The sequence below is a fragment of the Monodon monoceros genome, unplaced genomic scaffold, assembly GCF_005190385.1.
Source record: "Monodon monoceros isolate NGI ecotype Baffin Bay Population unplaced genomic scaffold, NGI_Narwhal_1 Super_Scaffold_5, whole genome shotgun sequence".
In the NCBI taxonomy this organism is placed as follows: domain Eukaryota; kingdom Metazoa; phylum Chordata; class Mammalia; order Artiodactyla; family Monodontidae; genus Monodon; species Monodon monoceros.
In genome coordinates, this window is record NW_021703782.1 from 113,645,486 (window position 1) to 113,669,687 (window position 24,202).

Below are 24,202 nucleotides of genomic sequence, written 5' to 3' on the forward strand. Positions count from 1 at the left end.
CAGGTAACCTGTACTGCACCGCCCCCCCCCCGCCCCCACCAGGACCTCCTCGCTCCGCTGGAACTCGGGCACCAAGGAGCGCATGCTCATCAAAGTTGCCGACAGGGAGCCCAGCTTCCTTTCCCCCCAGGGCAACGGCTACCCCCTGGACAGCCAGCCCAGGGGTCGCTCCCGCAGACCCTCTGGGGGACAGCACTCGCCCAGCCTACAGACCTTCACCTCCGACGCGGACGGCCCTGTCTTCTTCTCAGAGCGGAGGCCGTCACCCTTCCTGAAGAGGGCTGAGCTGGGGAGCTGCTCCCCACTGCTGGCCCAGCCCCGCAAGCCCGCCGCCGACTCTCAGCCGTCCTCCCCGCGTTACGCCTACGAGCCCCCCCTCTACGAAGAGCCCCCCGTGGAGTACCAGGCCCCCATCTATGACGAGCCCCCCATGGATGTGCAGTTTGAGGCCGGCGGGGGCTATCAGGCCGGCTCGCCTCGGCGGTCTCCCAGCCGCAAGCCGCCCAAGCAGGCTTCCGCGTCGCCCTACCAGCAGCTGGTGCTCACCAGGCAGAAGTGCCCCGAGCGCTACCTGAGCCTGGAGTACAGCCCGGCTGGCAAGGAGTACGTCCGCCAGCTGGTGTATGTGGAGCAGGCCGGCTCCAGCCCCAAGCTGCGCGCGGGCCCGAGGCACAAGTACTCGCCCCACCCAGGCGGCGGCTCCCTCTCCCTGCAGCCCAGCCCCTGCCTGCTGCGCGACCAGCGCCTGGGGGTCACGTCCGGGGACTACAGCAGCATGGAGGGGCCCGAGCTGCGGTCCGCCCAGCCGCCCATGCCACTGCCCCAGGCCCAGGACGATGCCATGTCCTGGTCCAGCCAGCAGGACACCATGTCCTCGACGGGCTGCTCCCCCAGCACACGAAAGAGGAAGAGCAGGAACCCCTCTGCGTGCCACACTCCCAGCGCCCTGCCCACCGAGGGCCCCGGGGACCGCGACCCGCTTGGCCAGCAGCCCCTGACCGAGGAGCGGCCCCTGTGCGGCCCCAGCCTGGCACCCACAAGGCGTGCAGAGGGCGAGGCGTGTGAGGGGGACGGGACCCGGGGCGAGGCCGAGCCCTTCCTGGCTCAGGCCCGGCTGGCCTGGGAGGCACAGCAAGCCCGCTTGCACATGAAGCAGAGGGGCAGCTGGGACTCACAGCAGGACGGCTCGGGCTACGAGAGCGACGGGGCCGTGCCGCTGCCCATGCCTGGGCCTGTGGTGCGCGCCTTCAGCGAGGATGAGGCGCTGGCCCAGCAGGAGAGCAAAAAGCACTGGCAGAGGGCCGCCTCGGACCGGCTCGCCTTCCCCCAGGCCCTGCTCGAGAAGAGCGTGTCTGTGCAGACCAGCCTGGCCTCCCCGGAGCCCTACCTCCACCCCTCTCAGGTAGGGGCCGGGCCGCGGCCGGGTCCCCGGGCAGGGGTGGTGTGGCTTCACGGTTCCCAGCAGGCATGAGTGAGGACAGACGGTAGATGCCCCCCAGGCCTCTGCCAGCACGGGGGTCTCTTACCTCAGCTGCTGGCCAGGCCCCACAGTGCTGCCACGTCACCAGGGGGCTAGAGGCCATGTCCTGATTCCAGGCCACAGAGGCCGCCACCTGCCCACTGAGCCCTGAGCCTCTGTTCTACCTGTGAATGGCTCTCAGGTGAGGAGCTGTGCAGGTAGAGCACCAGGCGCTCCTTGGGTGGCGCAGAGCCTGGGGCCAGGACACATTCAGCAAGCCCCCAGGTGGCTCCCAGAACCCCACACTGTAGCTGGAGCCAAAGCAGAAGCCCAGCCTGCGGTGTCTTCCCTGCTCAGTGCTGGGCGTGGGCATCCATCAGGCCCTCGGGATCCTTGTGCACCTTCTGTCCCAGTTGCGTGCAAGGAGCATGGTGCCCAGGGCTTGGTGTCGCCCAGTATCCTCGTTCTCACCTCCTGGTCCCTGACCTTTCATACCAGTCTGCTGCCTGAAGCCAAGGCTGAGGGTCTGCCCTGGCCTCTGCTCAGAGCTGGCAGTGGCCACAGGGCCTCCCGGGGTCAGGATCCTCATGTCCACCCCCAGTCCTGGTGGGGAAGACATGCCCAAGAACTACGGCATCTTAGGTGGCCAGCATCCCCCGGGGCACTTAGTGTTCCTCCAGACTGGAGAGCTCAGAGCAGCGTTTCTGTCTGTGGCTTGTAACACAGGAGGATATCAGGACAGATGGGAAGAGGCGGGGGGGCAGGTGGTAGGTGGAGTGTGAACAGCTGCGTCCTGGGGCACCCGGCTCCCAGCATGTGACCTGGACAGCAGGACGCGTGGGCTCCAGGGGCCTGACCGAGGTCCACTCCTGGCGCTGCTCAGGGAGGTACCTTCCCTGCTTTCAAGACCAAGGGGTGGGGAGGCCAGCATGGGTTTGGGGACGAGAGCCCACCTCCCAGACAGAGGGGACAGGAGCCCCTAAAGAGTGTTGGGTGAGGGGCTGTTATTTGAGTGCAGGTACGTGGAGGCTGTTGGTGGCGGGGGTGGGGGTGGGGGTGCGGCTTGGGGCAACGCTCTCCCTTCCCAGCATCACGGGAGCGGAGGGCCGCAGCCCACGGCCCTCTCAGGCCTGGCTCTGCCCCTCTGCATGGCATCGCTCTTCCCGATGCCCGAGACTCCAAACGCTATCTTTGCTGGGGAAAAGGGTGCAGCCGTTGTGGCCCAGAGACATTTGTGTTTCTCTGTCAAATGTTGCATCTGGGGGTTTCTGCTGCTTTGTGGGGCTAACCTTCCCATCTGAACCAGCAGAAGCCAAACAGCCGCGGCAAGGCCAGTAGGAGGCAGCACCTTCCTGCATCCACGCACGGTCCAGCTCCCTGCCTGGGGAGAGCCCTGTGAGCACTGGGGATGCAGCGTCCCTGGGCCCTCTCCCACCTGGGGCTACGGCAGCCCAAGAAGCTGACGAGACACATGCGCGGCTCCCTCCTGCCCCCAGACCCATGCTGGCCACCCCCAAACCTCGGTCTCCAGACCAGGGCAGGCACCTCCCGGAGGCCAAGCCCGCAGGGTAAAAGTCAGAGGGAGGGCTTCTCTGGGTCCCTGTGAGACCAGTACAAGGCGCAGAGCTGGAAGCCCAGGCCCGGCCTCACCCCCCCCCCCCCCGCCCAGGCCTCTCTCCTACAGCAGCTTCAGGTCCCGCTTGGGGTAGGGGGGCCACATCTCTCACCTGGCTGGGTCACGTGGGGCCCCCACCCCCTCACAGCCCCCCTGTCCTCCCCAGTCTGAGGACCTCGGCACCTGCGCCCAGTTCGAGAGCAGCCGGCAGACCCGGAGCGTGATGCCCAGCGCCAGCTGCGTGTTCCCCACCTTCACACTTCGCAAGCCGTCCTCGGAGACCGACATCGAGAACTGGGCCTCCAAGCACTTCAACAAACACACACAGGGCCTCTTCCGGCGGAAGGTGTCCATTGCCAACATGCTGGCGTGGAGCAGCGAGTCCATCAAGAAGCCCATGATCGTAACCAGCGACCGCCACGTGAAGAAGGAGGCCTGTGAGGTCTTCAAGCTGATCCAGATGTACATGGGCGACCGGCGCGCCAAGGCCGACCCGCTGCACGTGGCCCTGGAGATCGCCACCAAGGGCTGGAGCGTGCAGGGCCTGCGGGACGAGCTCTACATCCAGCTGTGCCGGCAGACCACCGAGAACTTCCGCCTCGAGAGCCTGGCCCGCGGCTGGGAGCTCATGGCCATCTGCCTGGCCTTCTTCCCGCCCACGCCCAAGTTCCACTCCTACCTGGAGGGCTACATCTACCGGCACATGGACCCCGTCAACGACACCAAAGGTAAGACCCAGACAGGGCCCCTGGGCTCTGCCACCGGCTCAGGTACAGGCTGTGGCTAGAGCTTCCGTCTGCGCTGGGTGGCACCTGGCAGCAGCAGGTACACGAACACAGCATCTCCCAGAGGCGCACATCCTTGGCCTCCACTGGGATGCGGGGTCCTCAGGCAGCCCCTTCTCAGCACTGAGGCCCTGAGAAGAGCCACAGGCAGTTGTGACACAGGGTCCCTCCCTGGCCACGGGCTGACAGGTGGGGGTCTGCTTGAGGACCCATGTCTCCGCCAGCCGGCACCCACTCCACTCTGAGGCTACCGTCCTGGTCACCCTGCCTGACGAGGGCAGGGAGGCCAGTCAGCCTGTGTGCACTTAGAGCGTTTGCCCTGGCCAGGCTCGCACTATGCCTTGTGGCCATCGCAGGGGGGCTTCTGAGGGCAGTGAGGGACATGGGCGCCCTGGCCCAGCGCTGGGTCTGAGGGGTCTGTGCCATAGGCTGTTGAGGTGCTGTGAGCTGAGCTGGCCTGAGCCGCCTCAGGCGTTCAGAGGTTGGGACCACCATGGACAGCAGCCTGCTGACGGCTGCCTGGGGTTCCTGAAGGCCATGCGTCAGGTCTGTGTGGGCCCCGCTTGGCCTTCCTTGGGGAGGACTCTGGGCCACGGTCCCGCCAGCCCGGCAGTGCTCGCCTTGGGCTGGGCAGAGTGAGCATGGGGGTGGAGCTGCAGGCAGCGCCTGCCAGTGCAGCAGGCCGTCTGCCACCCCGTGTCCGTGTCTGTGAGTGTCTGCCGTGCCAAAGATTGCTCAGTGGGAGTGGCCATCCACGCTGGTCTAGCCAGGGCTTTGCCCCAGCCCAGGTGTGGGGGGCTGAGGCCTGTGCACACAGTGATGAGGGCTGCAGGGCAGTGGGGGGCCCGGGGAAGGTGTGTGAAGCATAGGCACCGTCCAGCACACCAGCCGTTTAGGGGCAGATCTTGGAAGCCATGAAATGTTTGCTCAGGCTTGCAGTTTCTGAAGCAGGATCGCCGAACACTGCAGACGGGTCTCCCCAGGGGGCTCCCTGGACGAAGCGGGCAGCCTGGACCTGCCTCTGTCTTCTCAGACCTTCCCAGAAGCAGGTGGGCCCCCAGTGGCTTCATGGTTCACCTCAGCCTCTTCCAAAAAGGTCTTGAAACGTCCCTGCCGTGAGCTGGAGGTTTGGAAGTGTGTGTCAACCGCTCAGCACACAGCCCTCGGGGGCCCCAGGAGTGCTTGCTGAGTGAAAGGTGAGTGAGCCGTGGACAGAGGCCAGAGGCTCCAGGCTGTGTCCTCTCTGGCTGGGGCGTCCATGAAGAGCTGGACGTTGCGGTTTTGCACGGAGGTTAGTGCACTTTCGCCCTAGTGTCTGTGCCATAGGAGCCAGACTGAGAGAACCGAGCTTCAGCCTGGCAGTCATGGTTTTGAGGCCCCGGTGGTCTCTGCCCACAGACCACGCTGGGTCTGTGTGGTCCCGCTAGCAGGGTTCTGTGTCTGTGGGATCTGGTCTTACATCTGTGGCACAGGGTTGCCCTCCAGCCCTGAGACCCACTCCTGGGTGGGCGTTTTCTGCCAGGCCCTGCTCGTCACTGAGCCCAGAGGAGAGGCCTCGATCTCCCTCCCACTGGCCCCTGTCGAGAACACGGGTGCCGGCTGCCAGTCAGGAGGGCAGGCCCCATCAGCCCAGAAGGACCTAGCCTGTGCTTAGAAAAAGGAAATGCAGTCCATCCTGGGAGCACCAACGGGGGCAGAGCTGAGCTGGCTCCCGTGTGTGGGGCCTCACCCTGAACCACACTGCCTGCCTTGGCCTCAGAAGCTTTTGATTCGTCTGCCAGCACGTGTTTGACATCTGCTGTGTGGTCACCACTCCGAGGGAACAAGGTACCGCACAGTGAACCCCAATTCACGTGACCCCACCCCCTGGCTTAGCCTCAGCTCGCACATGGTCACACCTTTGTACCAGCCACCACCAGGTGACTCCACAGCCTTTCTGCCCTGAACTTCCCTAAGCGTGCTGTCAGCACAGGCATCGCAGGGATGCTCCACAAAGAGCACACGGGAAGGCTGCAGACCCTGAGGGCTACATGTGCCTTCACAGCAAGACGCTGCCTTCCAGGTGAAGATGGCAGGACGATCACGTGCATTTACTTGCATTCCACCCTGAACTCACGATAAAAGAACAGTGAAGGAATTTTTTAAAGGCAGAAAAAGAAACCTCACAAGGAAATGTAAAATGCTGCAGCCACTGTGGAAAACAGAATGGCAGTTTCTCAAAGGATTAAAAATAGAATTATCATAGGACTCAGCAATTCCACTTGTGGGTATATACCCAAAATAATTGAAAGCAGGAGCATGAACAGATATTTGTACACCCATGTTCATAGCAGCATATTCACAATAGCCAAGAGGTAGAAAGCAGCCCAGGTGTCCATTGATAGATGAATAGATAAATAAAATGTCATCTGTACACATAATGGAATTATTCAGCCTAATAGGGAAGGAACTTCTGGCACAGGCTACAACATAGCTGAATCCTGAAAACATTATGCTGAGTGAGATAAGGCAGACCCAAAAAGACAAATACTGCACGAATCAGACAGATAAGTGTATGAGGTCCCTAGAGTAGTCAAGTTCATGCAGAATGGTGGGTGCCATGGGTTACGGGGAGGGAGACATGGAGAGTTGTTTGATTCGTACAGACTTCCCATTTTGGGAGATGAAGAAGTGCTGGAGATGGATGGTGGTGACGATTGCACAGTAATATGAATGTAATTAATACCTTGAACTGTACAATTAAAACTGGTTAAGATGGCAGATTTTATGTTACGTATAATTTATCACAATAAAAAATACTAAAACCCACCAGGACAAAGAGAATGGAAGAGGAAGAACAACTATGCTTTGGAAGCTGAAAAGCACATGGACAAGTGGCTGGAAACTGACTTGGCCGACCAAGAAACGTGGATCCCAAGCAGGTGGTGGGGAAGCTGACGAGTCGAAGCAAGTAGCAAACCCTAAAAAGCGCAGCAGTGGGTGGAGCCAGCTTCCTCCAGCAGTGGTATGGAAGTGGGAGTGACCACGAAGCTGAAAACAAAAGGCCTAGTTGAAGGTCTGTTTAGGAAGCAAAGCAGCTACAATGGAGTAGGCAAGGTTAAAGACTCTGCACCCAGAGCATCTGGACTCAGATCTCAGCCACTTTTTCAAAATAGGCCATACTCTGAGCCATAAAACAAGTCTCAATAAAGGTTAAAGAATGTGAGTTATAGGGTGGTCCAGTGGGTAAGACTGGTGGTCCAGTGGGTAAGACTCCACACTCCCAGTGCAGGGGGTGCGGGTTTGATCCCTGGTCAGGGAAGTAGAACCCACACGCATGCCGCAACTAAGAGTTCACGTGCCGTGACTAAGAAGTCCGCGTGCCGCAACTAAGACCCGGCACAGCCAAAATAAATACTAAAAAAAAAAAAAAAAAAGAAGAATGTGAGTCATAGAAAGTGTGTTCTCTAACCACAGTGGAATTAAATTGGCAATCAGCAACGTAAAGATATCTGGAAAATCCCTGAGTATTTGGAAACTAAAGAACATACTACTGAACAATCCATGGGTCAAATAAAAATGAAAAAGGAAGGTGCAGAGTATTTTGAATTGAAAGAAAATGAAAACAAAACATTAAAATTTGTGTGATGCAGCTAAAGCAGTACTTAGAGGGAAATTTATGGCACCTAACTGTCTGCATTAGGAAATAAATCAGTTATCTCAGCTACTTTAAGAAACTTAAAACAAAAACAGTGAGAGGAAATTATATCAAAAAGTAAGGAGTGGCTTCCCTGGTGGCGGAGTGGTTGAGAGTCCGCCTGCCGATGCAGGGGACACGGGTTCGTGCCCCGGTCCGGGAAGATCCCACATGCCGCGGAGCGGCTGGGCGCGTGAGCCATGGCCGCTGAGCCTGCGCGTCCGGAGCCTGTGCTCTGCAACGGGAGAGGCCACAACGGTGAGAGGCCCACGTACCGCAAAAAAAAAAAAAAAAAAAAATAGTAAGGAAATACTATGAACAACATTATGCCAGTAAATATGACGATTTAGAGGAAATGGACAAATTCCTTGAAAGACACAAACTACCAAAGATCACTCAATAAAAAATAGATAACCAGAAAAATCATATGTCTGTTAAAGAAATTGGTACCTTATGAAACTTTCCCACAAAGAAAATTCCAGGCCCAAATGGCTTCACTAGTGAATTCTATCAACTATTGCATTGTTTGTATAGCAATTAACTCAGAAAATTGAAGTGGAGGGAATATTTCCCAATTCTCTCTATATCAAAATTAGAAAAGGGCATTACCAAAAATTTGAAAGAGAAGCACAGATAGTATCCCTCATGAGGATAGGACAAAAATGAACCGTATTTTAGCAAATTAAATGCAAGAATATATTAAAAGGATAATGCATCTTGAATAAGTGGGGTTTATCTGAGGAATGAAAAGTTGGTTTAACATTCAAAAATCAATGTAATTTGCCATATCAACAGAGTAAAAAAAAAAAACATACGATCATCTCAATAAGTGTAGAAAAAGCATTCGACAAAATCCAACATTCCATTCCTGATTAAAAAACTTGGAAGAGAAGGGAGTCTCTTCAACCTCGTATACACATGTATCTTTCCTTGCCCTGTCAGCCTAGGGCCTAGAAGCAGTGACACCCCAATAGCATTGAGGACACCTGACCCGCAGCTCTTGGTTTCTACCATTTTCCATTAAAAGGAACCAGAGCTGTCTGGAGAAACAGCTGATTCTAAGGCTGGGGTAGGGAATGTACAAGATGCAGTGCCAGAAGGGAGGATGTGCCAGAGGGGAGACGATGGGGCGTGTCACAGGACACGGGTCACAGGACACAGAGCTCCCCGGGGCCAAAGCTAGAGCACTTTAAGGAACAGAATAAAGTCATATTGAACTGTAAGCCGACAATGTAAGCTGAATATCCCTAAGCCCATACTGATATAAATGATTAGATAGATATATGGGACTTCCCTGGTGGTCCAGTGGTTAAGACTCCACACTTCCACTGCAGGGGGTGCGGGTTCGATCCCTGGTTGGGGAGCTAAGATCCCCGAATGCCGCGCAATGCGGCCAAAAAACGAAAGAAAGAAAAAAAGAATTACAAATAATTTATGTAGGTAAGAGGGTCCACCATGAGGGGAGCGTGAATCCCACCTCAGTGTGGGCTGTGTGCCTCGACTTCCTTCCAGAGCACGGGATGGGGGGATGGAGGGATGGAGGGTCCGGATCGACAGTGCTGAGTTATTTTGTGCAGGGTGTGTGTGTGTGGGGGGGGGGTGCCCAGGTCAGCCAGAGAGGGGAGCCAGGCCCCTTCTCTCTCGCTCAGCACCCACTCAGCCCCTGGAGCGCAGCCACGTAGGAACCAGATGGCTGGGCTGCGGCCCTCTCAGGGGGCTCCCTGCCCCTGCCTTTCTGTCGGCCAGCGGGTCATGAGCTGACCACATCCTCTCCCCACTGCCCAGGGGCACGTTCCTGGCACCTCCCCAGCCACACGACCCAGGTGTGCCCACACACCCACCCCTGTGCCCAGGACTCTGAGCGAGACACCCGCCCCCGCCCGGCACTCCCCTCCACCTCTGGCGGGGCATCAGCCCATCTCCCTCTGAGGAGTCCAGCAGGCTGGGGCAGTGACCTCCCAGCTGCCCAGGGTCAGCCCCGAGTGGGACCGTGTGGGCACGTGTTCCTCTTTGTGTTCTGTGGCCTCACCCTTTGTTTGCTCCCCAGTGACACAGCACATGAAAGCGCTTCTGGAAAGGAACAGTAAGAAGAAGTCCAAGTTGAGAAAGAAACCCAAGCCTTATGTTGAGGAGCCGGATGGTAGGGCCTCTCCCGCAGCCCCTGTGCGCTGCGTCTGCACAGCTCTGCTCTCCGGCCTCGGCCGCCTGGCCTCCTCTCTCTAACCGCTTCTGGGCTGGGGGGACAGTGGGGGGACACTAACCGTCAGGTCTCCTCCTGAGTGGGCTGGAAGCCCAGGTCGTCAACAGGGCTCCTGGGAGAGGCCATACCTGCCCTGCGCCTTTCTCCACGGTGCTCAGAACAATTTCCAACGTGCATGCTGGGTTCTCAGTGGGGCGGGGCCTGCTGGAGGCACCCCGAAGTGAGGGAGTGCCCTGTGGGCAGGTGCCTCCCCAGCCCTGACCTCCAGCCGGGCCACCCCTGGGGCTGGGGGCCAAGCCTGGCATTGTTTCCCTGGGGCCCCCAGCACAGCCCACCCCCACCCAAGCTCCCGAGAAGCCCTGTTAGCCCAAGCCTGTGCTCTCCTGGCCAGGAGACCCAGCCGTCCATTTCTGTCCCATGAGCCTCCCTTCTTGGCACCAGGGCCCTGGGACCAGCCCCCATCCCACCTGTACCTGGTTACCCACACTTGCCCCACTCTTCTTCCTGTGAGACTCACCCTTGGCACCCCTTCCTCTGGGAGGCTCTCTGGCTACATGCTACCCTCACCAGAAGAAGGGGGGCAGCCACAGTCCAGGCTTCCCAGCCGCCCTTGGGGCCCTGTCCTTGGGGAAGGAGCTTTGAGCTCCTGACTGAGCCCATCCAGTGGAGTCCCGATGCAGCAGTGAGGGGGGGCTGGGGGCACAGAGTGCAGGCTCCTGTGGGCCGGGGGTGGTTGGAGCCCCGAGTGGGTCAGAGGAGGGGGCTAGTTTCCCCGGGACCCAGCAGAGTCCGTGCCAAGAGGTGGCAGGTCCTGGCCACACCCAGCAGCCTTCGAGGTTCTTGGCCTGGGCACCTGGCACAGCAGCAGAGGCTCTGGGAAGGCTGCTTTGTCGGTCGCTCTGGGGGCCGCTATCTCTCCGCTGGGTGGGAGCATGCCCTGGCAAGGCCAGAACGGGGCAGTGGACTCAGAGTCCCCCACAGCACCATGTGGGTTTCCCTGGGTTGGCCACGGGCACTCAGACACCCCACAGTCTTGGCCCAGGAGGCTGTGCCCTGGCAGCAGAGGTGCCCCAGCCCTGAGACTCCAGGCACACGAGGCCTCAGTCCTTGGTCTGCCCACAAAAGCTCGGACTCCAGCAGCTGCAGCCCTCAACTGAGCCCTCACTCCATGCCAGACTGAGGTCAGCCCTTCATGGGCACCTGTCCCCATCCTACAGAGAGGAAATAAGGCCTGGAAAGGCTGCACCACAATCGCCAGGTGAGAGGTGGTGGCCCAAGGATATTCAGATCACAGCCTGTTGGAGAGGCCGGTTTGGTCCCAGGAAGCCCTGTGACACGAGGTCAGGGCAAGTCTGCCCACGGGCCCCGAGCCCAGGGACAGGAGGCTGTCACCCAAGGGAGGGGTGGGCATGCTCCCAGGGTGCGGAAAGCGAGCAGGCGCCACCCGCTGCCCTGCCACCAAGCACTCTCTGGGCTCCTGGTGCTCAAGCTGCAGCCCAGGTCCCGTTTGCTTGAGCACCATCCACTCTCCCTGAGCCCAGAGCCTGCCCACGTGGGCCAGTGGCGGAAGGTTCCAAGTGCTGTGTCCCAAGCTGGCTGATTGGTAGCTGCAGCTAGGATTCTCTGTTTGGGTCTGTGGGGCCCCAGGGACCTGAAAGAGATTCTTCACGGTTTAAACACCTATAAGAAACGTTTGTTTTCACTTTGATTACTCTAAAACAGACTCCCCTTACCAGTTATAACGACGGAAGTATTTTGCGGTAACTAGAAACGAAAAGGTTTACACACATCAGACATGTTTGTGTTCTTCACACTGAGGTTCACGGAACCCTGTGTCCTCAGACAACTGCTTCCTTTAAAAAAGACTCTGTTTGTATTTGAGACTTGGGTCCAGAGGCACCCCTCAGGCAGGGAGGCCCAGCAGAGGCAGAGCTTTACAGGGAGCGGGTCTGTCCTGAGCCTGGAGGCACATGGTCGGCCCATCTGTCTGTCCATGGTCTGGGGCAGCCCGGCCCAGATGGCTCCTGTCTTGCTGCTGCTTCCCTTGGCCTGGGCCAGGAAAGATGCGCCACACCTTTCAGACCCTCCCTGGGTGGGGTCTCCTTCCCACTCCCTCTCCCCCCTCCTCCCTTTGCCTCCAGCCCCCCACCCCCACCCCCCGCTCCAGCACACCGTATCTGGAAAGACCCGTGGCCTGAGGTCTTTGCCCTCGGATTGCTGGCCCTGCCACCCTCCATGACCACCAGCTAGAACTTCTGCTTTCAGGGGTGAGGTTTTAGAAAACCCCCTCCCTTGAGAAAGGAGACCAGTCCTCCTGTCACCTTCAGCCCTCAGGCAGAGTCACCATGTGGTCCTTCCCCAGCATTGCCCTCCCAGCGAAACCCAGGCTCAGGGCACAGGGCATCCCCTCCACACTCATGCCCCTCCCAAGTGAGCCAGGCCCTGGGCCTCCCTCTCCCTGATCTCCACCCAGGCAGCCTTCGACCAAGCAGGCGTGAGGTCCTGTGGGCTAAGGCCTCTCCCTGGGCTGCCCAGTGCCTCTGGCTGGAAGCCGGGCTGCAAGAGAGCTGGGCCTGCTGTCCAGCCCCTCGCAAAGCTCCCTCCTCCAGTGCTGGCTCAAGGCGATGGGCGCCGAGTGCCTGCAGGCGTGCAGCATATGGAGGTCACCCTTCTCAGGGGGCCCCCCCAGGCCCTGCCCTGTCCTGCCTGCGACTCCCTCGGGGGAATAGACCTCATCCCCAGCCTGACCTTCCTGGCCAGGGGGAGGGTTGGGTAGGCTGGCGGAGGGCTTCCTTCTTCAACCTGGCTCCTCTGGAGGAGAGGGCAGCGCCCCCTTGCCTCTTCACATGAGCGTACTTCTGAAGGGCGGCCCAGGAGTGTAAGGACCCACTGCCCGGGCGGGGCAAGCAGCAGGCAGGAGGCTGGCTGGGCCTGGGCGCCAGGTTCTTGCAGGAGCCACCTCTCCTCACCCCTCTTGCTGCTTCCTCCTCAGTCACTGGTTGGCCTGCAGCCTCTGCTCCCACTCATCCATGCCAAGCCAACTGGCACCATTCTTTTCCAGGGGTGGCAATAAGCACATACGCCAAGTACTGTTACCACAAGCTGCAGAAGGCGGCCCTGACTGGAGCCAAGAAGGTACGAGCTCCTCCCAGAACCGCTGCGCAGGGGTGGGCGGGCAGCCTGCGCCGGTGATAACCAGACAGAGTCCAGCGGGAGGCAGGAGGGGGGCAGCCTGTGCCGGCGATGCCCGGACAGCGTCCAGCGGGAGGCGAGGGGGGGCAGCCTGTGCTGGTGATGCCTAGACAGAGTCCAGCGGGCAGGGGTGGGCGGGCAGCCTGTGCCGGTGATGCCCAGACAGGGTCCAGCGGGCAGGGGTGCGCGGGCAGCCTGTGCCGGCGATGCCTAGACAGAGTCCAGCGGGAGGCGGGGGGAGGGGGGGCAGGTGGGGCACTTAACGGCTCACAGTGCGGAGGGTGCCACTTGGAGCTTCTGATGCTGCAGGTGGCCCAGCAGGAGGCGCCTCTGGTGACTCAGGGGCCAGGGAGTTGGGGGTCCCCGGCTCGGGCCTGGGGCTCACAGGGACGAGAGGACAGAAGGAGGAAAGAGGGCGGGTGAGCCAGGGGCAGCCCTTGTAGGGGTGTAGGGGGAGGGAGGGCTGGGAGCTGGGCGCCAGGCCACACTGGGACAGAGAGCTGGGCCGCCTTTGCAGGGGCTGAAGAAGCCCAACGTGGAGGAGATCCGGCATGCCAAGAACGCTGTGTTCAGCCCGTCCATGTTTGGCAGTGCGCTGCAGGAGGTCATGAGCATGCAGAGGGAGCGCTTCCCCGATCGGCAGCTGCCCTGGGTGCAGACTCGGCTGTCGGAGGAGGTGCTTGCACTCAACGGTGACCAGACGGAAGGCATCTTCAGGTGCCCTGCAACCTGGGCCCCGGGCCCCTGCCTCAGAGCAGCCAGAGAAGCCCCCTGAGAGGCCAGCATGCAGGCAGGGAGGGCAACTTGGAGCAAATAGAAGGGCCGGGCGCTCTGCGGCCAGGAGGGTGGGGAGGGCCCCATCTTTAGGAGGTGGGTCAGCAGGGCTCTCCCTCCTGAGTGGCAGCACACCGGAAGCCAGACAGGAGAGCTAGCCAGGGACAGTGCCCTTGCAGAAATGACCAGCAGGGGCCCAGAGGGTACTTGGGCACCGACCATGGGCAGGGCCTGGAAAGATGCAGCAAGCCCAGCAAACGGCCCTCACCTGAGAGTGGAGATGATGGCCCTGTGCCATGGAGGGTGGCACATGGCCAGGCACCTGCTGTCGTGACTCACCTACCCAGGACCCGGGACAGGTGGGGAAGCAGGCTTATGGGTTTGGGCCTCGGGGACCATTCTGAGGAAGGGATCTGCCTGGGGGCAGTCAGCAGAGGGATGAGGGATGGGGGCCTGGGACAGGGGACCCCAGCCACACTTCCCTCTGGTAGGAAAGAGGCCATTTGGGCAGAGAGGGGTCAGGCAGCCCTGACCCTGAGCAAGCCCAGCTCCTCCTCCCTGAGACCTGCCCTGTGCTTGGCAGAGTCCCTGGGGACATTGATGAGGTGAATGCCCTGAAGCTACAGGTGGACCAGTGGAAGGTGCCTACAGGCCTGGAGGACCCCCACGTCCCAGGTAAGCCCCCAGTCCCCTCAGCAGCAGGAGCAGCTCGGACGGTTCAGCCCTCCCTGCTTTCCGTCGTGAAGGGACAGCCCTCTGGTCCATTTCCAGCACAGACGTCCCCCTGCCGTTGGACAGCCTCCGCGGCGCCTCCCTCCGCTTGCCTGCGCACGGTGGCTGCAGAGCCTCTCTTGGTTCCCGGCGCTCGGGGTCAGTCCAGGCCCTCAGGACCAGGAGCCCGCAGGCCTCCGGCCGCGCAGTCCACACGGCTAGGTGGACACCTCCCGTCTGGTCCTGGCCCCTCGCCCCCACTCCCGACACACACGGCCGCTTTCGCCCCTTGCTGCTGGTGGGGCGGGTCCCCGACTGCCCCGCCCAGCCGAAACCCCCGCGCTGCGTCCCCAGCGTCGCTGCTGAAGCTGTGGTACCGGGAGCTGGAGGAGCCCCTGATCCCCCACGAGTTCTACGAGCAGTGCATCGCGCACTACGAGAGCCCCGAGGCCGCCGTGGCCGTGGTGCACGCGCTGCCCCGCATCAACCGCCTGGTGCTGTGCTACCTCATCCGTTTCCTCCAGGTAGGCGGTGCCGCCCCTCCGCGCCCCGCCCCTCCGCGCCCCGCCCCGGCCCACCCGCAGCTCCCCGCTCCCCGCGCAGGTGTTCGTGCAGCCCGCCAATGTGGCCATCACCAAGATGGACGTCAGCAACCTGGCCATGGTGATGGCGCCCAACTGCCTGCGCTGCCGCTCGGACGACCCGCGCATCATCTTTGAGAACACTCGCAAGGAGATGTCCTTCCTGCGCGTGCTCATCCAGCACCTGGACACCACCTTCATGGAGGGCGTGCTATAGCGCGTGGGCACCGAGGGACCGAGGGTGGGGACAGAGCCTGCCCGGGTGCGCCCGGGCAGGGGGCACGCGGGGAGGGGGGAGGGGACGCCCGAGAAGCGGAGGTAGCATGCCGGCTCCGCCCATGCCCGCCCCAGCCCTGGAACCCGCATCCCCCGACCCGGGCCCTCGGCCTGAAGGCACAACCAAGGCAGAGGGGCTGCGGGAAGGGCGCCTCTGCCCCGCCCCGGGCCTCGTGGCCGTGTCGTTCGGCGCTGCCGCGCCCACCGCCAGCCGCGGTCCGGCCGCGAGAAAGTGCCTTCTGTTTCCTGGAGCCAAGTGACACTGCCCCTCCCGGCCGGCCCGAGAGCACAAGCCGCCCTTGCTGGGGCGAGCCGCCTTGCTGGGGCTGCTGCGCTCAGCTTGGCCCCGGCCCAGCCCGGCTGCCCATCTTGCTCTTCCTCTGCCCTCCCCCTGACCTGGGGGGGGTCTCCTGATCTGCGACTTCCGCCCTCCCCAGTCCCTTCCCGCCCCCTCCCCCTGCCACTTGTGGCCTCCAGCGTGGTGACTGCACAGGAGTTTGGGGGCTCCAGGGCTCTGGGCTTTTCACCACCAGAGCAGAACCTGGCTGGTGCTGGGCCCGATAGGCTCTCTCTGGGTAGAAAGGGGCCCCCAAGCCAAAGTCCTCTGGGGTGGGGGGCAGGGTTGGGCAGGCATTCTTTGGGCAGGGTGGGGGAGGGGCAAGAGTATTTTTTCTTCGTGTAACTATAAATTCAGAATCTATCCCGCATCCCAACCCGCCTGTGTATAGAGATATAAATAGAGCGAAAGATATAAGAACTAAATTTGCTAATGACATAGTCTTAACCCAAATGTTATTTATTTGAGTCCTCTCCCGTCCTCTGCAGACAAGTTGAGATCATTCCTTCATTTTCTTCTCCACCCTCTTGGCTTCTGACCAAAAATCAAACCCTGCCCCATCCCCATCCAGGACCTGCATCAGATGAGAGGGAAGGAGCCCTGAACTGGGGGACCAGAGGGGCACCGGCGACTGCCCTTCCTCGAGGCCAGAGCCGGGGCGGGGGTAGGGTGGGTGGGTGGGTGGAGGGGAGGTATCTAGACTCTCAGTTTGTACATTTTCCAATTTGTAATTTTGAGTTCCAATTGTGGTAAAACTTAATTTCTCCCCGGTTATATATATATATATATTTAGAGTTGAGTTTTTATTTATTATTAAGAACAAAAAAACCCAGTCCTGCCGAGGCCTGGTGTCCACTGGGGGAGCGTCCTCAGTCTGGGAGTCTCGGGGCCTGGGTAGGGGCGGCCCGGCCACAGACTCTCGCTATGATGCACGGACTCGAGAGATGACAACACTTTGTGTGAATAAAGTACGTATGGACACTTGCTAGCCTGTCGCATCCCATTCCTTCCAGTTGCGGCGGGGCAGCTATCAGCGGCCAGTCGGTTGCTGGTGTGGGCACCAGGGTGGAAGCCAGGCCAAGGGAGAATGAATGGGGGCAGCAGGGGGTGGGGGGGGAGAGCAAGACAGCTTCCCGGGAACGGGGACGAGACTCCAGGTAGGCGCGCAAGGTGCGAGGCACCTGGGGTATCACAACTGAGCCCGAAAGCCCTGCTTGATTGGGAGGGGGGCTTTTTCTGAGCTACCTTACCCGCAAGCTGGCATAGGCTTCTAGGCAGTGTTTATTCACCACCTCTCCGTTCAGCACCCAGCTGGACAGGCAGATTGCTCCACCGGGGTGGGGGGGGGCTTCCTAGGGGTTGGGGGAAGAGACAGGGCGGGTACCTCGCCCACGTGAGAGCAACCAGCCTCCGAGGGCGGAGGGACAGGGCCCGCATGCCCGGCAGCGCCCCGTCCCCAGCCCGTATCCCTGTTCCCGAAATCGCCCGCACCCGCGTCTCACACCCGAACCCCACCGTCGGGAGGCCCCCCCGCCACCCCTTTCCCAGCCGGACGGCAGGGCGGCGCGCCCCTAAATCCCAGAGAAGGAAGTGTCGGAACCGCCCGGGGTCCGGGGAACAAGCAAAGCCCGGGGAGTGGGGACGAGCTCCGCGGCCGCCGCCGGAACCCAAAGCGCGAGGTCGCCGACACCAGGGGACTTACGTTAGCGCAGCACCGCCCCCGCGTGACCCTCTGGCCGCTTCCGGCACGGAAGGACGATGTGGGCGACGCGCGGAGTGCTGCGGCCCTGGGCCCTCGGCTTGGCGCGGTCCCCGGGGACCCGGGCCTACGGTGGGGGCGGGGGCGTCTCCTACACGCAGGGCCAGAGCCCAGAGCCGCGGACGCGCGAGTACTTTTACTACGTGGATCATCAGGGCCAGGTGGGCGGGGCCGGGGCCTGAGGGAGGCTCCCGTGAGAGGCGGGGCCTGGTGCCGGGTTTCTGCGGGTCGGGGCCAGAGGGAGGACCCTGTGAGGGGCGGGGCCTGAGTAGGCGGGGTCTTTAAAGTAAGGGTACCCGACCTCCGCAGTCGCGCTGGACAGACTGGGGCGCCCGGCCCCGGCCCCAGAGGGTTAGGTCCGAGCGGCCCACCCCCCACACGTGGTTACGCCCTGCGCGCTTTGCATCCCCAGATCCTGCGGCCCCCAGCTCGGGGCCGCCCCGCCTGCTTTGGAAGCCCTGGAGGGGGCATCCTACATATACAGGAGGAAGCAAGTCAGATAGCCTCCGCGGAGGAGGGGCACATCTCATTAGAAACTTGAAAGGGGGAGGGAAGAAGCGCGGGAAAGGCATGCCAACCCAGAGGACCTGTGCATGAGGAAGCAAGGCCGGGGGTGCGGGGTAGATGTGGAGAAAGAAGTCTGCAGGGCCCCCAGGCTTACCTTCCACGCGCCTCCCTGCACACGGTGTGCACAGACAAGCAAAGAAAGCGGACACTGGCCCGGGCTCAGGCCCGCCCAGGCCTTCTCTCCCTGGGGCCGGCTCTGTCGGGATTCCCCCTGGGACTCAAGGGCCACGGTCTGCCTCTCTACAGCTTTTCCTGGATGACTCCAAAATGAAGAACTTCATCACCTGCTTCAAAGGTACTGATGCGCCCTCCTCCCCCACCTTCCCTCTTCCTTCGGGGAAGGCCCTGAAGGGCCCCGCTGCCCAACCACACCAAGGGCACTGGCTGTCCTGCGCTCAAAAGCCCCCTATCTAGAGTGAGGCCTGGGAGGCTGTCCGACCGCCGTCGTCTGCCCTTGGTGTGACCCAGGGCGAGCCCCCTGCCTGGGGCAGTAGGGCCTAGGGGGCCTCGGGGCCCGGCATGCTGAGCAGTCGCGGCCTCCCCCCCACCACAGACCCGCAGTTCCTGGTCATCTTCTTCTCCCGCCTGAGACCCAACCGCAGCGGGCGCTACGAGGCCTCCTTCCCCTTCCTCTCGCCCTGCGGCAGAGAGCGCAACTACCTACGCTGCGAGGACCGTCCCGTGGTCTTCACGCACCTGCTGGCCGCTGGCCCCGAGCCCCCGCGCCTCTCCTACTGCGGCGGCGGCGAGGCCCTGGCCGTGCCCTTCGAGCCGGCGCGCCTACTGCCCCTGTCCTCCAATGGGCGTCTCTACCACCCGGCGCCGGAGCGCGCGGGTGGCGTGGGCCTGGTGCGATCGGCTCTGGCCTTCGAGCTCAGCGCCTGCTTCGAGTACGCGCCCGGCGCGCCCGAGCTGCCCTCGCACGTGCGCTGGCAGGGCAGCCGTTTCGCCCTCACCATGGACCTGGCCCCGCTGCTGCTCGCCACCCCGCCGCCCTGAGCGGCGGGGTCGCAGCCGCTGGCGCCCCCAGCCCCGCTGCGCCCCCCGGGCTGCGTCGCTGCGCACGCGCCACCCGGAGAGAGCGCTGTCCGAGTGCGCGTGCGCGGCGGAGGTGCGCCGCGGCCCCGCCCCGCCCGGCGCTGTCCGAGGTGCTGCCGCGGCCCGAGAACCGACGCGGGGAGGGGCGGGGTCACGGGTGCTCTACCCCGTCCGCACACCCCCGGCCTGGGGCGTCCTCGGGTTCGGCCAGCGCTCGCGACGGCAGACCCGGGCTGCCGGGAGGGAGGTGCGGGGGCTCCAGTGCGCGAGCGCGAGCGGCGCCCGCCCCTCCCCCGCCCGGCGCTGCTCTGTGGGCCGGCGTTCGGCGGGGGAGCTGCGCCGCAGGAGTGTCAGGTGAGGGGGCGCCCGACCCAAGGTCAGCGGGCGTGGGGGCGGGATCAGGGGCCATCCCGGCTCTGTCCCCGGCGATCACCGAGAAGGGCGTGCGACCTGGCGGGGACCACACCCTGCCCTGAACCGGCCCGGGACAGGCCGCGCCGGAGCAGATGCAAGGGGCGCCTTGGGAGATCAAGGCACCCGACTCGGGCCTCGCACTGCGCTGGAGAGCGTCACAGGGCTTCCTCCATTACCCCTCCAACCTCCCCTCCCCGCACAGATGGGCTCCCTGGAGACAGTGACAGCCTTCTCCAAATCCAGTATGTGACGCCCCGCCCCCTGCCCAGCCAGATTAGGGAGTTCTCCGCTGAGTAAAAGGATTTCTGGCCTGGCCTCCCCTGCTCTTCCTGCTTGAATCCTCAATGCTGCCCAGGCCAGCCCTTCCACACGAATCAGCATCTAGTGGGTGTCCGTGTGGGCAGCAGTCCCCTGAGTCTTGAGGAGGAGATCAAGAACCTTCTCTGTTTGAGAGGCCTTGCCACTGGAAGGTAGGTGGGCGCCCTGGGCCAAATCTTTTGCTCAGGGAAATGGATCCTGGGGGCTCAAAGTATGCCCCCTAGTTCTCGGGGTTCTTCACACACCTTCTGAGACATCTGGGAACTGCCTCTGCCTGGGCCAAAGCGATTCCATTAAAACTTTTGCTGTGCCTACTTTTTTTTTTTTTTTTTTTTTGCGGTACGCGGGCCTCTCACTGCTGTGGCCTCTCCCGTCGCGGAGCACAGGCTCCGGACGCGCAGGCTCAGCGGCCACGGCCCACGGGCCCAGCCGCTCCGCGGCACGCGGGATCCTCCCAGACCAGGGTACGAACCCGCGCCCCCCACATCGGCAGGCGGACTCCCATCCACCGCGCCACCAGGGAAGCCCTGCTGTGCCTGCTTCTCTTCAGTGATCTTAAATAATCATGTGAGTTACAATTTAGAGCAAGATTTAAACAAACACCAAGGCCACTTGGTGTCTTTCCACATGACTCACTCTCCTAATAGGGAGACCAGGTGAACAGGCAGGTGTTCAGAGCAGGGACCATTTGAGGTGGGGCTGGAGGCTAGCTGATAGCACACCCTCAGCCCTACCATCCATGGCTTCATACTGGCTGGCTTCTCAGCCCAGGTCCCCACCTTTACAACTGGACTCATTGTGCCTTGAACTAGACCCAGGCCTTCTCCTCTCTCTAGGATCACAGCTGCATGTGTATAAACCCCAAAACACTACACACTCCTTCAGAGCCCAGGAGATCAGTGTTCCCAGAGCCTACTTGGGAAACTACACTAAAACCCAGTTAGTGGCCCAAGGCCCCTCTTTCACACCCCAGCCATTCCAGGGCCCCACCTACCCCCAAAGACGGATGCACCTTTCTCAGAGCCAGCATGGAGAACACAGTCCCACAGCTTCTGAACTGGCTTTCCTATTTGTCTCATCCCCCGATTGTCTAACAGTTTCCCTGAAGAAAAGCTCTAATTCTACCTAAGCTGTTCTACCAACCCCCACCCCCAGGAGGGCAGGGCCAGAGGCTGGACAAAACTGTGCCTGTGGCTGGCTGGTGGCTCCCCTGAGATGTCCTCCATCAGTTCACAACAGGTGAATCCCAGGGTTGGGGTCATAGCATGAGTTCTAGAGACAAAAATGCCTAGAGTAAACCCTGGGTCAAGGTTAGGTGAGGGCAGGGACAGACACTAGCAGCGTGGAGCCTTGGGCAGAGATGGGATGGGGAGAGAAGTGGGTTGGGGTGGTGTAGGCTCTCCTTCTGTGGCCTGTGTGGCACGACGGAGGACATGAGAAATTCTAAACCGAAACCTGATGCCCCAGATCTTTATGCTTTTTTATAAAGGAAGGCAGTTTTATCAGTTTCTTGAACTAATTTCAAACTTCAAAAATCAGACACGGTGTGTACCTCCATCCGTGCTTTTCACTGGCTCTCAAATGTTAGGGACAGGCCTGACAACCTGTGTTTCAGGAGGCGCATCCCATCGGGGCCAGACTGTAGGGAGGCTGCTGCGAAGGCTGCAACTTCGTGGCCTGCGGCCGGTCCCGCAAGAGATGGCCCCAGGGGCGCCCGCACTGCTGCTGCTGTCGCTGCTGTCACTGCCGGGTCTCCCGCCTCGCGCTGCCGGCTGCCCTGCGGCCTGCCGCTGCTACAGCGCCACGGTGGAGTGCGGCGCCCTGCGGCTGCGCCTGGTCCCGTCCGGAATCCCGCCTGGGACGCAGGTGGGCACCGAGTGGGGCTGCGGGCCAGGGGTGCCCGCGACACGCAGGGATGGTGTGTGAGCCTCCCGGTGGGTGAATGGGGCGCCCTAGGGAAAAGAGAGACCCCCTCAGCGGGGTAAACGCCCTCCCTCCCTCCTTCTGGCACAGACGCTGTTCCTGCAGGACAACAGCATCGCGCGTCTGGAGCCGGGCACCCTGGCACCCCTCGCCTCCCTGCGTCGACTCTACCTGCACAACAACAGCCTGCGCGCCCTGGAGCCAGGCGCCTTCCGTGCGCAGTCGCGCCTGCTGGAGCTGGCGCTCACCGGCAACCAGCTGCGCGGCTTGCGCGTTGGCGCTTTTGCCGGCCTGGCCCAACTGCGCGTGCTCTACCTAGCTGGCAACCAGCTGGTACAGCTGCTGGATTTCACCTTCCTACACTTGCAGGTGAGGGGGGAGGAGTGGGCAAGACGGGCAAGAGGTCCTCCTGCACTGCCACCTGCCTTACCGGGCTGGAGTAGCGAAGGGGAGAAAAGGCAGCCCAGTCTAGCCTGGTAAGAAGGGGACATGTCCCTCAGGGCCCCTTTCCCTGATGACCTACTGTCCCTGCTTCAGCGACTGCAGGAGCTGCACCTGCAGGAAAACAGCATCGAGCTGCTGGAGGACCAGGCCCTGGCCGGGCTCTCCTCGCTGGCACTGCTGGACCTCAGCAGGAACCAGCTGGGCACCATCAGCCAGGAGGCCCTACAGCCCCTGGCCAGCCTGCAGGTCCTGCGCCTCACAGGTACCTCTTTCTGGGGGCAATGGGGGCAAGGGACTCTCATGCAAAGGTAGCTTCCTTGACCACAGTGGTGGCGGTAGGTAGCCGGCCCAGCTGTGGAGGGGGCTCCAGTGGCAGTGCTCTGGGGGGTCCCACCACCACCCACAGCCATGACAGAAGACTGCTAGGAGTAGGGGTGCTGGCCGGGTTACTGTTGCCTAAGGAAGACAGAAAAAGTATGAGTCCCTGAACAAACTGGACATAGCTGAGCGGCTCACACACTTTAGGGCCAGGAGAGGGTAGGCAGGAAAAAACTGGGAAGATGAGACCAGGACTGGGGACATTTCCTGGAGACAGCACCCGAAGACAAGGCTGGCAGGATGTGCAAGGTTTTAGTGCAGGTGGGATATCTATGTGCACACAGAGGTTCCCCCCAGATAGCAAGACTTCTCACAGGGAGAGACATCAGAGGAGTGGGGTCTTTCTCAGAGATGGGTGAAGTAAACTGGACGTGCATCACAGAAGGGAGATGGGGGGGTTGGCTGCCCACACTTAAGGAGACTGGGGTCAGAGAAGGGGTGGCAGGGGTCCCCAGCTGTGGGAGGTGAGAAAGGGGCTCCTGCTCTGGCCAACAACCTCAACCACACACGCTGTGCTCTGGGGCCGCCCCTGAGCTAGCTACCTGTCCGCTGCTGCTCTGCCCACAGAGAACCCATGGCGCTGTGACTGTGCCTTGCACTGGCTGGGAACCTGGATCAAGGAAGGGGGCCAGCGACTGCTCAGCTCCAGGGACAAGAAAATCACGTGTGCAGAGCCCCCCCGCCTGGCACTTCAGAGTCTCCTGGAAGTATCTGGCAGTAGCCTCATCTGCATCCCACCCTCTGTGCACGTGGAGCCGCTGGAGGTGACAGCCAACCTGGGTGAGGACCTGCGGATTGCCTGCCAGGCTTCCGGCTACCCGCAGCCCCTGGTGACCTGGAGAAAGGTGGCGCAGCCTCGCGAGGGGCCGCCGCAGGCCCGGGCCCAACCTGGAGGCGGGGTGCCGGGCCCAGGTGGGCCCGGGGCATCCGACACGGGCAGCGGCATGCTCTTCCTCACCAACATCACCCTGGCCCACGCTGGCAAATACGAGTGCGAGGCCTCCAACGCCGGCGGCGCCGCCCGCTTGCCCTTCCAGCTTCTGGTCAACCTGTCCCAGCAGCTGCTGCTGGCGCCTGCGCCGCCCCGGGCCGGCGACCCAGTCAGCCACGAGCCCCTGCCCGAGATGGGCGGCATGGCCTTTCGCGCCCTGGGCCTGGCCACGCAGACGGCCATCGCGACGGCCATCGCGCTCCTAGCGCTCACGGCGCTGCTGCTGGCGACCATGATCTGCCGCAGGCGGCGCAGGCGCAAAAAGGCACCAGGGCCTCCCGGGGAGGGCGCGCTCTTCGTCAACGATTATTCGGACGGGCCCTGCACCTTCGCGCAGCTCGAGGAGCTCCGCGACGAGCGGGGCCACGAGATGTTCGTCATCGACCGCTCCAAGCCGCTCTTCGCCGAGGGCCCGGCGGAGGCGGCCGAGGGCGCAGCGCCCGGAGTCGCGCAGGGCCTCCCGCTGCAGCCGCCTGCCGCCTACGAGATCCGTTGCTGAGGGGGGTCGGGGCGGACGCGCGCTGATGACGCGGGCCCCGCAGATTGGCCAGCTCGGCTCGCCCTGCGCATGCTCCAGCGCCATCAGTAAACGGTGGAAGCTGCGCCGTGTCGCGAGCCGTGTATGGGGTTCCTGGGCGTCGGGCGGGGCGGAAGCACCTGCGGACTCCTGCAGATGGAAGTTCTGGGGCGCGAACGGAGGGTAGCCAGGATAGGCTTCCAACGCCCCACTGAGACCCTCCAGAGAAGACCCCTGCCCAAATAAC

The 24,202-nt window shown here is 62.0% G+C and overlaps 3 protein-coding genes across 25 annotated transcripts in view; all 3 read left to right on the forward strand.

Annotated features, from left to right (window-relative positions):
- The window catches only part of ARHGAP39 (Rho GTPase activating protein 39), a 71,609-nt gene extending 55,726 nt beyond the window's left edge, over positions 1 to 15,883 (forward strand). For 11 of the 22 annotated variants that reach the window (XM_029202146.1, XM_029202155.1, XM_029202153.1 and 8 more), the window contains 8 exons: positions 43 to 1,402; positions 3,241 to 3,802; positions 9,583 to 9,675; positions 12,797 to 12,870; positions 13,237 to 13,346; positions 13,519 to 13,644; positions 14,285 to 14,936; positions 15,016 to 15,883. In XM_029202146.1, the coding sequence (XP_029057979.1) occupies positions 43 to 1,402; positions 3,241 to 3,802; positions 9,583 to 9,675; positions 12,797 to 12,870; positions 13,237 to 13,346; positions 13,519 to 13,644; positions 14,285 to 14,936; positions 15,016 to 15,210 (3,172 nt within the window). In that variant the 3' untranslated portion in view covers positions 15,211 to 15,883. Of the gene's footprint in view, positions 1 to 42; positions 1,403 to 3,240; positions 3,803 to 4,790; positions 10,500 to 12,796; positions 12,871 to 13,236; positions 13,347 to 13,444; positions 13,660 to 14,284; positions 14,937 to 15,015 lie in introns of those variants that run through there. The other 11 variants (XM_029202157.1, XM_029202158.1, XM_029202160.1 and 8 more) reach the window with 11 other exon arrangements.
- Positions 15,884 to 17,313: 1,430 nt separating this feature from the next.
- CUNH8orf82 (chromosome unknown C8orf82 homolog) lies at positions 17,314 to 20,016 on the forward strand. The gene is made up of 3 exons (XM_029202305.1): positions 17,314 to 17,526; positions 18,179 to 18,227; positions 18,486 to 20,016. Exons 1-3 carry the CDS (start codon positions 17,365 to 17,367, stop codon positions 18,929 to 18,931), a joined length of 657 nt encoding a protein of 218 aa, XP_029058138.1. The 5' UTR covers positions 17,314 to 17,364; the 3' UTR covers positions 18,932 to 20,016.
- Positions 20,017 to 20,195: 179 nt separating this feature from the next.
- LRRC24 (leucine rich repeat containing 24) lies at positions 20,196 to 24,042 on the forward strand. Of its 2 annotated transcripts, XM_029202220.1 has the most exons (6): positions 20,196 to 20,269; positions 20,800 to 20,941; positions 21,318 to 21,568; positions 21,716 to 21,994; positions 22,163 to 22,331; positions 23,015 to 24,042. In XM_029202220.1, exons 3-6 carry the CDS (start codon positions 21,401 to 21,403, stop codon positions 23,935 to 23,937), a joined length of 1,539 nt encoding a protein of 512 aa, XP_029058053.1. In that variant the 5' UTR covers positions 20,196 to 20,269; positions 20,800 to 20,941; positions 21,318 to 21,400; the 3' UTR covers positions 23,938 to 24,042. The 2 variants fall into 2 exon arrangements, with proteins under 2 accessions (XP_029058053.1, XP_029058052.1); XM_029202219.1 differs by lacking the exons at positions 20,196 to 20,269; positions 20,800 to 20,941 and having other exon boundaries at positions 20,980 to 21,568.
- Positions 24,043 to 24,202: the final 160 nt, after the last annotated feature.

Coding starts and splice junctions, on each gene's coding strand:
- CUNH8orf82 (XM_029202305.1), top strand. CDS start 17,365: ATGTGGGCGACGCGCGGAGTGCTGCGGCCCTGGGCCCTCGGCTTGGCG. Junction 17,527..18,178: donor ACGTGGATCATCAGGGCCAG/GTGGGCGGGGCC, acceptor GCCTCTCTACAG/CTTTTCCTGGATGACTCCAA. Junction 18,228..18,485: donor CTTCATCACCTGCTTCAAAG/GTACTGATGCGC, acceptor CCCCCACCACAG/ACCCGCAGTTCCTGGTCATC.
- LRRC24 (XM_029202219.1), top strand. CDS start 21,161: ATGCCCCAGATCTTTATGCTTTTTTATAAAGGAAGGCAGTTTTATCAG. Junction 21,995..22,162: donor TCACCTTCCTACACTTGCAG/GTGAGGGGGGAG, acceptor TCCCTGCTTCAG/CGACTGCAGGAGCTGCACCT. Junction 22,332..23,014: donor GCAGGTCCTGCGCCTCACAG/GTACCTCTTTCT, acceptor CTCTGCCCACAG/AGAACCCATGGCGCTGTGAC.